Below are 14,753 nucleotides of genomic sequence, written 5' to 3'. Positions count from 1 at the left end.
GCTCCTGTGGCACTCTTATGACCCCTGCTGACATCCAACTGTAGTCACAACTGTGGCTGCAGATAAAAAGAGGTTGATGCTGCTGTGACAGACCAGCAGACATTTAGACAGAATGTCTCATAGTCAGTGCTTCGAAAAACAATAGATAAATCAGAGAGAAAAAAAAGTGTCAACACAAAGGTAGGCTTAGTGGTGTAATATGTTAATATAAAATAAGTCAAACCATGACGTTTTGGCATTTGACCCAGTTGAATTTATTCTCCATTAGATCCTCAGATGAAAACAGTGTTTGTGGCTAAGTGAGCAATAATAATATCAGCAGACATTTCGAACAGTGGCAGCAGGTGGAAGAGTGTGTTCTTGGTGCAGACAAGGAGCACTCTAATCAAGTTAAAGACTTAAGACTTCTTTGAATAGAAATACCGTTGAAAACAAAGTGGTGCATACATACATATATGCTGCTGCTTTTCCCAGCAAGTGCATATCTAGATGAGGAAAACCCATTCTGATGTCAGCGATAATACACTATGTACTGCAAACTGAATATCCACAGACCTCCTGAGTTGATTGTAACCTATATGTATCGTCCCTAACTATACATTTGATTTGCTGCGAATGACACATCTTTTTGGTATTATCACCTTCCCCACTAAGCATGTTAGTCCCACACCAGCCCTATGAAAGTCATCTAATGTTGGAAACAGGGCTCACTGTGCTGCTGTTTTCTCATTTTAATCTACGGCGTCAAATAAGTGAGGTTACAGTTTTACTTCTGCAAAAATATTATATCTAATATAGTATCTGGGAAGGATCTGACACACTGAATTGTGGTGCCTGTAAATTGTAGACATTTGGTTTAATCTTTTAATCTCTACTAGAAACAAAGGCATGACTGTACTGGACACTGCCCTGTGTATATGGAACCTGCCCAGTGGGTCCATATACTTTTCTCTTACATTAGGAGTCCGATCCTACTATATATTTTGCTTTGCTTTAGCTCTTCTAAGACATTTGTACCTTGGCGAGGCTGTGATAGATTTTACCCCCATTTGTAATCTTTGGAGTCACACAGGGGCCTTGAACCACAGGCTGGCAAACCCTGATCTATAGTAGCTGTGAAGGCACCGTTGCATATTTATGCCAGTATCACTGGGGCTGTAACACAAACGAAAAGGCCAGAGGCATCAGCCAGCCAACATACCACTACAAAGGAAAATCACTGGCTAAAACAACTCTCCTGTCACTGACTGAATTAATATGCAACATTATTACTATTTTTTTTTTTTTTTGCGAGTAAAGTTTGAACCAAACAGTTTAGGGGCTTGAGAAATGTCTGTGATGAAGTCAGTAATATGTAGTAATACGGCAATAAAACAAAGCAGTGAGGCGTTTTGACAATCTTTACATTGCATCACATGAATAAAAGGGTAAGAAATCAGATGTGGATGGATAACTGACAAATACGACCCTGTTAGAAAAGCTTATTCATTTACATTTGTCCTGTAGCTAAACAGATGGAACCAATTCAAATTTGCAATTACCGTCTGACAGCCAAATTGCCAAATAAATCTGACTATAAACTCCTGCTTCTTGAAGCTCCTTGCCTCATCCAACCAAACGTTAATTACCTGATAAATGACAAAAAATTGGCAACAATCAATAGACCAGTCATTTCAGCAGTGGTACAGTAGACACTACAGGGCAGCTTTTGGGTAATATATCGCAGAAACTGTTACAAGTATGTGTTCATATCCTGGAGAAAAACAGCCCCCAGTAAATAAACCTAAGTTCGATCTGCTGATACATTTCTCTGTGCTGAACACAATTTAAAATACAGATATCCATCACACTTTGTCAGTCAGTCTTATGTCAATCAAACAAAAAAAAAAAAACAAAACAACAAAATTAGAAATTCAACATGTCAGTGTAGTACTAGCTGAGCAGTTAGATAAAACATATGCAATAAAACATTGCAAGTCAACAATGGTTTCAGTATTTCTGTTTGGCGCATAACTTACACATTCAATTCCCCAGTGCTGACTCACTAACACACATTTTTTTTTTCTTCCCAGAGTCAACCCCTGATCTCCACAGAGGGTTCACAACACAGCTAAGTGAGGCTGGGAAACACACACACAGTGTTTGCAACACTGAAATATTTGGATCTCTTTTGACACTCGATTGTCCTTTATTTCCTGGGATTAAATATGGTTGCTAAGCAGCTCTGGGCAAATGTATCAGGAAGCATTTTGAATCTGTGGTGCTGTTCAGTGATTTCTGTGGCACAGCTCATGTAGATGAAGAGCTCTGGGTACAGTGAACAGAAAACAGACTCCCTGAGAGTGCATTCAAACCCAGATTCAGGACCTCTTATGGCTGCTGAAATCAGTGTGTAACAATATATTTTCTGTGTCCTTTAGACACCTTGTCTGTACAGTTTGACTGTACTTGACATTTGTTTTTGTTTTTTTAATTAACTCCCAGATGTAGAAAATGTTTCAGATCCCTGGGATAAAGCCAAGCTAATGGCATTGCTCTGTAAAATGTCCGCCATGCATGAACATCGACACTACTTTTCCTTCATGCCTTAAATCCTGGATTTAGTGAAGTTTCAGTGATGAAGACTGCTGTAACACTCAGGATATATCCCACTGGTAACCACTGTGGATTTTGAAAATGCACTGATAAAAACAAACTGCAGTTTTCCCCTCAACCTTTCATTACTGTATCATTCCATATCTTTTTCTCACTGTGCTGTAGCGTCCCTTATGTGCAGACATATTGTGCTTTTTGTTTTCCTTCAGTCCCTTCTTCAAAATGTCTTCGTAAACTTCTCATGAAAGAGCAACATCACAAAAAACAGGTAGCTCCATGAAGCGGTGGGATAAAAACACACAAAAAAAAATCTGTGACTGATGTACTTGACCGCAGCGTGCACCACAGGTAGCTCTGTGTTATTTTCACGTATCAGAGCCTCAAAAGCCTCCAGTTTGGATGGCTTTTTGTGGCTGAACAGCTCCGGTGGATGTGCACCACCTATTTTTGTAACTGAGCCTGTCTGTACTGTAACTGTCAGCCTCTCCAACTCTACTCACAGCTGAGGTCAGAGGGATGTAAATCCAGTTACACCTCAGAGGACAGGATGGACAAAGGATGTTCGCAAAATGAGAGCTCATAGGGGGAAAAAAAGAGGCAGTAAAACAAAAAAGAGGAATGACAGCGGGGAGGAGAGGATAGAGGGATAAGTGAAGGACAGTGAGCTGACTGCTGCCAGGTGACGACCTTTAAAGCTCTTGAAAATCTCCTGTTTCCTGGCAGCACCCCACGTATGTGCTTTCTTATGTGCCAGTGTGAATGTGTGTGTGTGTGTGTGTGTGTGTGTCTACGTTAAAAACCACTTTGTCATTATGCAAACTCTCCAGCAGACAGAAATCCTCCTTTCACTGCAAAAACCTGAAACAATACCAAACATTTTCATATTAATTCTTGACAATCTTGAAAACCTGATCATTCACATCCAAACTTAATTAATCTACCTCATATTCAGTGCACAGCAAGCTGATGATAACTTCCCTACTCATGTTTTCAAAAGTCTAGCATCCTGTTTGCCTTTTTGGCAAACCATCCACACCACAGTAGAAAGCAAAGTCAAACCTTCTGTTTATCTGCAGGGACCATTTGCAACAGTATGTTCAGTCATTTTAAGTCTCAGCATTTGCATAAGCACTTCTGAATGGTATCCAACCATGTCATGCATAATTATTCCAACAACCTGTGTGACTTTGTGCAGACTCCACAACACACTGACAGCATCACCACCTAAACCTCTGCAAAAGGCAATCCCTAAAAACAATAACAAAGAAAAAAAAACTAACAAAGCAGCAGGGTCAACTGTCTGGTCTGCCACGTTCAGCGTTTTGTTTTGGCACAATTACCGTACAGCACACTTTTTTTTTTTTTTTTGATGATGCAGATACTGGCATACAGTATGTGGGCACAGCAGAGAAGAGCTGCCAGGCAGGGAGGGTGTGTGTGTGTGTGCGTGTGTGTATGTGTGTGTGTGTGTGTGTGTGTGTGTGTGTGTGTGTGTGTTAGCCACCATCCAGCCCAGCAGAGAGGAGGGACCAACAGAGAGGGAGGAAGACAGAGACAGACAGAAGGAGGAGTTGATGGAAAACCACAACAGAAAATAATGGAGGCTCACTAAAATTCTACTGGTGGTTTCCAAAGTTTCATTCAGAGGTCAGTGTGCTGAATGTGTGTTTGGAAAACGTCGCTTCGAAGACATACGATCCAACTTTCAAGCCTTGAGATCAGGCAGAGTCAGCATTATTGAGGGTAGCAAAGAACAGCAGTGTTTAAGTAGTATCATCCTTCAAGTTTAGTCTTTGTCAAAGACACAAATTTTCTCTATCTGACGAAAACTGCATTTCCAGCAGAGTAAGATGAACAAAGTCAATGTCCGGTTCTTGTTGGATCAGTGAGAACTCATTTCTCCATCATGGCTTGTTCCAAATTCAGCTTCCATTGCATTGCACTCCATTGCACGTTTTCCTAGCTACCTGCAGCTCAAGCAACTGTTACAAATAAGGACAATATTACGCCCTCACGTTTCCACATTGTTCAGCTTTGAATTCCTCCAGTGAGTGTTCCTTGTAACATTTTCCTGGTATCCAGCACTGTCAGAGCCTCTCATCTGCAAAATCCATACGTCGCAGCAATGGGCTCCCAGCGGGTGTAAACGAACGGCCTTGAAGCTAAACTGCCTCTGTCTGCAAAGGTGCACGGCTGATACTTTCTGTAACGTGTCTGGGACAAGGGTTGATCAGCAGGAAAGTCCTAACAGCTGTGAAATTTTGTTACATTTTAAGGGATTCAAACACTTACTATCCATTATGTGAGCAGCACTGCACAAAACAGTGGCTCCTCCAGAATTCAGCTGGGGTTCTGTGTCCTTTTCAGCTTGAATATCCAACTCATGTTCATTTTCTGATGTTCCTCTCACACATTTGCGATGACTCAGGCTGGCATGTCTGTCCCTGAGGAAATGTGGGCGTCGTCGATTCAAGCTGCATGAGCGTGCTCTTGATGTAATGCAGAGCAGGTGTCAGATCCACCGTCCAGAGCCCTGAGTGCGCTGCTTCTTCCTCCTCTTACACACATAGTAGACCGGGAAAACTACCAAACCTGCAGACAAGGAGGGTGGTTGTAGAGATAAAGACACAAAATGGGAGAGAGATGGATTAAAGCAAAAATCATTGTTTTTCATAATTGTGATCGACTAAAATCTCATGACATTTCCACATGGATTAGATTTGATTATTCCATTTTATAGTAGACTGTAAACAGAATTGGCATATGAGAAATTAATTGAGCTGAAAAAAAGAGAGGATTGGAGCCACTGATTCTGTTCATGATGAAAATAAAAATATGAATCTGCCATCACGGCATGTTAGCCTGGAGCAGATCATCTGTCAGACACACAGACACGGGAAAGAGATTAACTCTAATTACAGTTCAGCTGGGGCATCAATAGTTTACAATACTGTCTGACATGCAGCTCAGAGAGTCTGCAGTTGGATGATGATACTAGCAAATGTAGTTCCAGGAAGTAAAAGTCAGTCATCCAGAGAATGAAAATCTGCATCTACAGCTTTGCTTTTTTTAAAAAAAAAACAGAATCAGTTTGCTTCTCTTCCACATGAAACTCAGAGACGCCCATAATGTCACTGACAGTGCAGCTGCTTTGCTGTGTGGAAGAAAATATCTGCAATAGAGCCAAACCATTTAGCTGTTATCTGTTTACTGCTCTCCTCTGGAGCTTCACCCTGATTAATGTGCAAGTGTGCTCATGTGTGTAATTATGTTACCTATCACCAGTGCAAGAGCTCCAAGCACCACGACCAGCAGAATGACCACTGGAGCTATCAGCACCTTAGTGGCTGCAGAGAGAGAGGGAGGAAGAGCGAGGAGAACAAGAATCATCCATAATGAATAACTGCTCTTTCAGGTGGAAATTGCAGGGTTCAAATTTAATGGTTTGTTTTGTTACATCGTAAATAAAACTTTAATGCATCCCTGCAGAAATTGAAACACCAGTGAGTAGTTATATAAGTTACTAAACGCAGAACAGATTTTAGTGAAAATGATCAGCACTATCTACAGTTAAATGTTTCACATTACATGCAAAATCTGTGGTGCTAGCAGGCCATGGCATGAGAACAGTGATGAGAGCTGTAATGAGTAAATGGCTCTTGTTAAGGGAAAAATTAGCTCCCAGTCCAACAGGCTCCCCGCTGATATAACTAGCTGTATCTGTCATGGACAGCTGAGTCAAACAGTTTTACCAGAGGGGTTCAACTCCCTGGAGGCTTAAGAGTGCATAAGTGTGAATTGATAGCCATGGCTAACATGATCTGATATATGATGCTTTCAAACTTCATCAGAAAGCTTTTCTCAGTGGCATCTGCAAGTTCAGTCAGATATGACCACATTCCCTCACATCACTGTGATAGGATACAGTAAGTTGCATTTTGACTATAGCTTTTTTGTCTTTAAGCTTCTCCAGAGGTGTGGCTCTAAGGGTGGCAATGTCAGTCGGTTGCACAGTCATTCGAATAGTTTGGTGCAGAATGAAATGACTCAAAAAGTATTGAATTTAGATTAAACTTTTGCTTATGACCTAATGGCGACACTCTACTTTGTGTTTTCTGCTAATTAATTGTTGGCATGCTAACATGCTAAACTAAGATGCTGAACTTGTTAAACATTCTATCTGCTTAACATCAGCATGTTAACATTGTCACTGTGAATGCATTAGCATGATGATGCTAGCGTTGTGTTGAGGCCTCATAGAGCTGTTAGCAGTAGCTGGCTGTAGACTGTTATCCAACACATGAACGGAGAAAAAAAACTACTCCACTGCAATTTATATAAGTATTACTCACTCTCACTCTAATTCACAATTATAATCCCCAGCTGAGTGCAGAGTGGTCTCACTGGTTCATTTTGACTCATGGGGAGCAGAGTTACAGTAAATAACACAGTTTGAGAGAAGGTACAGACACCACAAAGAAAACCTGTTTATCACTAACACCAGTTTATTGCCACATCAACTACATCAGCTACACTGAATCTAGTGATTTGTTAAAATCCTAAACTACTTTGTGTGAAAGTCTGTGCAAAGCTCCATTTTTCTAACAGCATGCTGAGAATTAAAGAGCTCATCAGTGTCTGAAGAAGGCGCAGATTCAATATTCTCTTTCCCCCTGCCACACACACACACACACACACATCAACATACCACAGACAGACCCTCTAATGAACCGTCTCAGATGAGGTTTATCAGGCAGATAGCGATACTTGCAGCCAAAGACGCTGAGGTTGGATGTGTGGTCCCCGAAAAACCTGCCAACAAAGATGGTGAAAGATGAAATCAGAGCAGCTGCAGCAAAAAAACAGAGTAAAAGACTTTAATCACCTTAGGTGTCGGTAGCGCTCTCCACAGCGGTAACAGAAGTTAGTGTTACACTGTGTACAAGTCATATGGTCACATCCCTCTGTACGCTGAATATGGATCTAAAGACAGGGAGAGGAAAGACAGAGCCATGTAACAGTTCTCAGCCACCACATTCTATATTCAAAGCACTGACACTGTGTGCATTATCTCAAAAGTCAGCAATACAATTTAAATACATCCTTATAATAACCAAGTCGAGTCAGCCCAGTTTGTTGTGAAAGAAGTACAATTCCCCAGTGTTACTCACATTTAAATGTGATACTGGCAGAGGTTTCTCTTTTTTTTCTCCACGCTAAAATCTAAAAAGAATTTGGTTCAGCATCCACTGAACGGCACAGCAGTATGCATGCAGCAGTGCAGTTAATGGATCTTCACTACTTGGCTGCTGTGGCAGTGAGCAGTCTTCCTATAAACTAGGCATTAAGTTCAGCTGCACTCAGCCTCTTTTCCAGCGAAACACAGCATGACACCAATTTGTTGGCTTCACAGTCAAACGCGATCCTCTCACCCTGCTCCCAGAGCAGAAATTCAGAGACATGGAGCAGCAGTGTGACAAACACAGATGGTAAGCATTTGCTGCTATGAGCAAACATTTCCCATATACCGGTAATTAGCTTAATTTATGTCTTCCTTTAGTCATCTTCTGACAGTCAAATTAGATACTGTGTAGACTAACTTGGGTGTAATGAGACTGAGGGATAAGACCAGACTGTGAGTGTCTACCAGATATGATTTTGTGTAGCAGAGTCATCATTATTTTTATCAATATGTTCACTGTCTATGCATCTCTGATCTGTTTTAACACATGCATTTTAAATCTGTGCGTCCATCTAATTCTTTGTGGCTCGCCATCCATCATCTGTCCCTGCTTTAATGCTTCTTTACCTTCATTGATTTATTCATCTACATTGATTCTGCGCTCCATCAGTCAACTCGCTTTCCATTTACCCGCACCCACCTTACACTGCGGCCACAGCCAGCAATCCTCCAACTTACTAAGACTCTCTACAGCTTGTATCGTCTACTATCCCAAGTTCTTACCTTGCACTGTGGACATTTCTGGGCATTTCTTTGTCCATGTTCTATGACACTTGCCCAGGTTCGTAGCAGCTTGTCTCCTTTCCTGTAGTCCCGGCATTTGAGGCCGTTGTGCCAGGGTGCGTGGCATTTAAAGCACCACACAAACTGGCAGTTGCTACACTGGATCTACAGAAGGGACAGGAGACAGTAGACTCATGCTCAGATTACTTTCTATTACTTTAGTAGATAGTATATATCAGCTGTATGTGAAATTTAATTTCATGTATTTCACTGAATGTTGGTGCAAAACGTTTTATATTTTTCTTATATTCTGCTGCTCCTCTGTGCAGCTGCTGGGGGCATGTGTATTGTAACTATCATCTTACCTTGTACTTGTGCTCGGAGTGGTTGGGGTTGTGCTTCTTCAGAGAGGTGAACTGGCTGCACTGGGGGCAGGGCTTGGTGCTTGAATCCAGCTGATTCAGTTCCAAAAAGTACCGATATTTTGCCACGTCCTCATTGGCCAAATGGGAAATCACCACTCCCTCCTCCAGGCTGCCACTGCACTCGGGGATTGGACAGCTGATGTGAGGTTTGGCCGCTCGCACCTGGGAAACATGACAGACAGGTGATTGATAGCATTGTGCAGGACTGGCAGGAAAATCCCTGAACAGTTTTTATGTGAAATAAAACAATATCAACTAAATGTCACATTTGGGATCTGTAAGCTTCAAGCAACACTGTTGCATAGTGTGTTTGTGCACACTCGGTTTACTTTATATGGAGGGTTTCTCTGACACACAGACAGACTATCAGTACCAAATCTACATATGGAACATATTCACATCACTGATGGGAAATGGTTAATAATTTACCATTGAATAGAGGGAGGGATGGGTGGTTGAGTGGAAGGCTGAAGGAGGCAGTGAAGAGAGTCGAAGTTAATATGTATAAGGACACACACACACACACACACACACACACACACACACACACACACACACACACACACACACACACACACACACACAGACACACACTTTAATCCAAACCAAGTTCCTAGCAGTCAGTTATAGCAAGTGGACCTCATCCACACAGTCTGGTCATTCAGTCAAACACTAAATGTAACATCTCAGGCATTGACAGAGACACATGGGAAAACACACTTCTTAAAAACAAAGATGAAATGAAACAGTGTTTAGAGGTTTGGACTCTTGAGATATGTGAGGCCAAAGTAAACAGTCCAAATGGAGTCAAACAAAACATTAAACACTAAACATTATGACACAATGATTTACACCTTCAAGGCCATCTTGATACCAGCACACAGGGGAGAGGTGATGCTCTGCACTTCAGTGTAGAATAATACATCTCTGACAATAGTCAAGTCAGAGTATGTTTAATAGTGTCACAGAAATTAGTAATAATTTGTTATCAAAGAACACTGATTTGCTGGGTGCAGTAAAATACCAAAGCAGTACTCAGATCTCATCTTGTTTTACCTATGATACAGTGAGTATCAAAGGTAAGATTTGAGAGACACTATGAACTTCACTTATCCTCTCATTTCCTCCCAGGGCATCTCTTCTTCTCTAGTTCCCTCTTTCTTTCTCTTCCTCATTTCATATTTTCTTTTTCTCCTATTCTCTCTCCCCACATGTTCAGTCCATCAAAGCCAGTGAGACCTGTTGTGCTGACACATGATAAGGTCTGAGTGTGTGTCTTTGAGAAAGTGTGTGAAATGACAGCAGACTGAAACCAAAGAACAAGGCATCTGGCTCCAAGAGTGTTACACCTAATATCCCCTACAGCACGTGCACACACCCATATGTATGCACACACACAAACAAACACACACACACACACACACCCATAAAACCTATTACGTGATTATGAAAATGTATCCTCTGCAGGCATGAGAGCTGATGTGTTAAGATTGTTGCCACAACACTAACTGCATGATGACCCCTGGCAGACTGGTTGGACAGGTTCGGACAGCTGCCACTCTCTGTCTTAAAACATAAAACACAAGCACGTGTCTCTATGTGCGGTGCGTTTAAAAAGCGGATGACTTTCTTCTGCATTCTCACTGTCATAGGGTAAAACATAATCCAGCATGAAGCCATACACATGATTAAAACAGTAAAACAATTAAGCTTACAATGTGCACAAGGCTGGCTGAGGACAGTGGTGCCTGTAAGCTCAGCCCAAGCCAAAAATAGTACCACTTAGTGTCAGTATGCAGTGACATTATAGTTTGGCAAGTCCAAGGTTTGTGCACATTGTGGTGTTTTAAACTTTACAGCAGTATAAATTATGATGTGATCAAAAAAATATACATGTGCATATTTATGATATGGATAAAAATAAACAGCCAAACAAGATTATAAATTGGTGTGATGCCGATGTTTGCCATGTAACCAGTAAGTTTCAATTAAGAGTGTTTAAGATGAATTAGTTAAAAGTAACTAATAAACGATTTAAATAGTTAGCTAAAAGTAATGGATAAAATGTTTTAAAGAGTTCAGTAAAAGTAATGGCTATGTAGGCAACTTAAACACTGACAACTGAATCATATCAAAGAGTTATAGTGAGAATATCCACTTTTACATTATTATTAACATCCGGTTAATAATCTTAATCATAACAACATATTTGGTCCATGATGTCTGACATAAAAGGCTGGGATTCCTGAGAACAAAATGTTAAGGTAGAGTGAATTCTAGTTTGTCACGTCAAACAAGCAAAACTGACAGCTACTGTATCCCTGTTTATAAATATATTAAAACTAAGTCAAACAATATTTCCTTGATTTAAAGGGGTTGATATATAACAAGTAAGATACCGGTTTAATCCCTGGCACATGGTTAGAGCCAAACCCAGTGCAAACCAGCCTCCTACTGAATCCATCTCCCCTTTCTGCCCACGTGCCCTAAAGAGAGGTGCTGCCCCCTCCATGGGTCCTTTCTAAGTTCACATACTGTGATCTCTGGCTCAGTGCTCACTGAACCTACTGAAGGATAACACCAAGCCTGTGCTCTTAACTGAGTGTGCAGTACATTAACAGAAAAAAATCCTCCCACACAGGATAGTTTACATGACCCTTATCTCATTCTCTGTGAGATTATCACAGAGTTAGCTTGTGTCTGTTTATGATTATTCATGCCTTGTTATCAAAAAGACAATTAGGCTACAGATATGAAGTAGTATATACAACTGATTAAAGCTATTTTATCAAAACAGATTAAAGCAGATTATTGCTCCAGTAGCAAGAACGTAACTTCTCCTAACTTGTAAAGTATCAGTAACAGAAGCTGACAGTTTATCAAAGCTGGAATTATATGCAGAAGGTTGTGCAAAAACAACGCACCTAAAGACAAAAAAAAAAAAATCATCATGAGACAGTTTAGCCTTGGTGGGAGGCAGTCCCTATTTCCATAGCAGCTACACTGTAGTTTAATGGAAGCAAATGTTTCATCTATCAATTATTCATTTTCTTGATGAATCAGTGTAAATCAGGATCAATGAACAAGATCAATGAACAAGATCTCTGACTAGACTCTTTATTTTGAGTCAATATTCAAAGGTCATACAGGGAGAAATCCTTTGTACAAGAAGCTGCTAAAAGCCTCCACAAGACATGTAGTGTATTTATTGTGGGTCTGTTTTGACTGACTTCAAACCACTACTTTGCTAAGGTGCAGCTCGCTCCACACACACCTCAAATGCACTATGCACAGGCCTATTTTTCAGCATCAACAAAAGGCCTTTTGGAAAGAGTAGGAAACTTGTGCTTGTGCTTCACTGGATTGTAATGAGACTGTGATGCACAACAGATTACATGTGCTCTATCTGAGGAATCTTACTTAAATAGGTGAACCTTAGAGGAGGAAGTTCTTCTGAATAAACCCAACAACGCACAAAGTCTGCTATTGTGAAAAGCATTCCTGCCCAGGCCCCACTTTTAGTGCAGAATGTGTCAGTGACCCAGATTCAAAGAAAAAAATAGTTATCACAAGATGAAGAGACCTGCAGATGTTGAGCTGTGACATTTTTGTAATAATTACATAAAACTTTATCCTAATTAACAGTGGAGAGCCCATTAAGACCCCTAATCCAGATATATTTCTCAAGTATTTGAAACATGTGGGATCAGGTCGTTTGGAGGGGGGGGGGTGGGGGTCAGAGTATTTTTCCACTTGTCCCAGAATTTCTTGCATAAGCTGCCCTAACACATCAAAAGGTGCGACAGGGAAGATAGTCTGTGTGTGTTATTGATGCTGAAGTACACTTCAACCAGCTGATGCTGACCCTGCAATGCCCCAGCACCCCCCCCACCCCCCCATCCCAACCAACCTGGGTGCTGACGTAGAGCTTCAGGCACTCGTCACACACGGCCTTCTTGCAGCAGGGCAGAGGTGCGATGGTTTTGTCTTCCAGGCACACCCGGCAACTGTGTATCGCACTCTGTGCACCGGCCTGCTCCCTGTACAGCTGATGGGAGATGTCCCCGAACGGATCCACCAGGTCGTCCAGAGTGTACAGTGCCGGCTCCGGGCTCGAACCGGCCTCCTGTCCCGTCTCCACATCCGTTTCTGGTGCGTCAGACGTGCCCGTTTCATCGTAGCGGTTTGAGACACCGACGTCTTTCCGGTGGCTGTCGCTGGCGATGCAGTACACGGTGCAGTAGACGTGCTCTTCGACACCGACGGACTCGTCTAAACTTGCTGTGTTGCTGTCGCTGTCACACGGACGATGACACGGAACCACAGGCGCATCCGGAGTCGTCAAATCGCTCAAGGTTGGCTCGTTTTCCGTCGCGGCTCCGCCCGTTTCTCGGTCCGACTTTTCACTCCCATGGCCGTTAGTAACGTCGTTGTCAACGTTTCCCGGGCGGGTTTCCTGCTCGGCGCCGCGCTGCATCCGACCGCTCGTGTTCAAACGGAGGGACGGAGACTTTGACACCCCGAAATTCCTCCTCAAAATCTCCACAGCGCTCGCCCTCCTCCTCTCTCCTCCGCCGTTGCAGTTGTTGTTGTTGTTGCCCTCCGCATCCTTCTCCTCCGACTCCCTCTCTCTTCCGTCGAGCGATAACCGAGAGTTTGATCTGGCGACGCGTCGGTTCAAATCTCTGACCGGCCGCTCAACTTTACCGTCCGTGAGGGAAGTTTCTGTCGGGAGGTTGCGGGACAGTTTCGCCCTCCCCTCCTCGAAACTGCTGATAAAACTCGGCATTTTACAGGCGTCAGCTACCGGTCCGTCATCTTCCATGCCCGGCTGTGCTCTCCCCATCTGCTGAGCGGCTCCCTGCCTGTCGCTCTCTTACACAACTCCCAACAACCAAAACAAAACAAAGCAAGCAGCTCGATGCTTCCGGGTGTCGTCGTCAGCATGCGGGAGAGCAACGATAGGCCGAGGGGGAAGCCTAGTGGTGAACTGCAGCCCTGGCGGAGCCGACACACAGCTGACCTGGGTCCCCTGAACTCCGGGGCCCCAGAATACAACTGAAACTTTGTTGGGCCTTCACCTAATCTTATGGCAATGTCTTGACAAAGTGTGTCAGTTTTGACTCCTTAATGTGTTAAACTGTCACACAGTAAATCTGGGGCCAGCAGGAAAAACTGTGCACACTGCACTGGGAGGGTGGTGACTGGCTAACAGGGGCCAGCAGCCCCCCTCTGTCTCAGGGCCCCTGTAGATTAATCTGCCTATGTTGGTGACAAAGTGATGATGTGATGATCGTTGGTGTCTCTGGTGAAGGCAGCTGTCTCGCACATAAAAGACATATGTGTGTTATTAATAATTCAAATTATCTGTCAGGAGGGGGAGATGTGTACAAGGCAGCACAGTACAGTAGTAGCCTACTGTGTGCAGTTTGAAACCCACTATATGCTCTACTACTTATCAACAACTTTATAAATGATTTCTGTTGCAGACCCAAATACATTCACATAGTAAAACCCAGAGACATAACAATGACTCTGGTTATTAAGCACCAGAGGACACACAATGACGTACGATGAGCTCTGTACTTATCCCAAAAATACACTCTACTTTACAAAAATTTAACATTTTGCAAATGTAAAACAGAATTTCTCACAAACCAGCCCTAACTAAGCTTTTACTGGAGCATTCAAACACATGTAATGGTCTTCATCAGTGGATGGCAATGGTGATGGCGACGGCTCATTAGTCTTTACATAACTATAAATAT

General features: G+C 42.5%; 1 protein-coding gene across 1 annotated transcript; it reads right to left on the bottom strand.

The window, feature by feature from the left end:
- Positions 1-95: 95 nt before the first annotated feature.
- rnf217 (ring finger protein 217) lies at positions 96-14,440 on the bottom strand. Its single transcript, XM_071478950.1, has 7 exons — positions 12,896-14,440; positions 8,926-9,147; positions 8,561-8,725; positions 7,481-7,578; positions 7,304-7,407; positions 5,871-5,942; positions 96-5,187 (listed from the first exon to the last, which is right to left on the bottom strand). Exons 1-7 carry the CDS (start codon positions 13,829-13,831, stop codon positions 5,108-5,110), a joined length of 1,677 nt encoding a protein of 558 aa, XP_071335051.1. The 5' UTR covers positions 13,832-14,440; the 3' UTR covers positions 96-5,107.
- Between the last annotated feature and the right edge of the window lie 313 nt (positions 14,441-14,753).

Source organism: Trachinotus anak, unplaced genomic scaffold (assembly GCF_046630095.1).
Source record: "Trachinotus anak isolate AG129_WGS33_773 ecotype Australia unplaced genomic scaffold, CSIRO_AGI_Tana_v1 ptg000005l, whole genome shotgun sequence".
NCBI lineage: Eukaryota > Metazoa > Chordata > Actinopteri > Carangiformes > Carangidae > Trachinotus > Trachinotus anak.
Note: the sequence above shows the minus strand (reverse complement) of the source record. Positions and strands in the feature narration are given on the sequence as shown.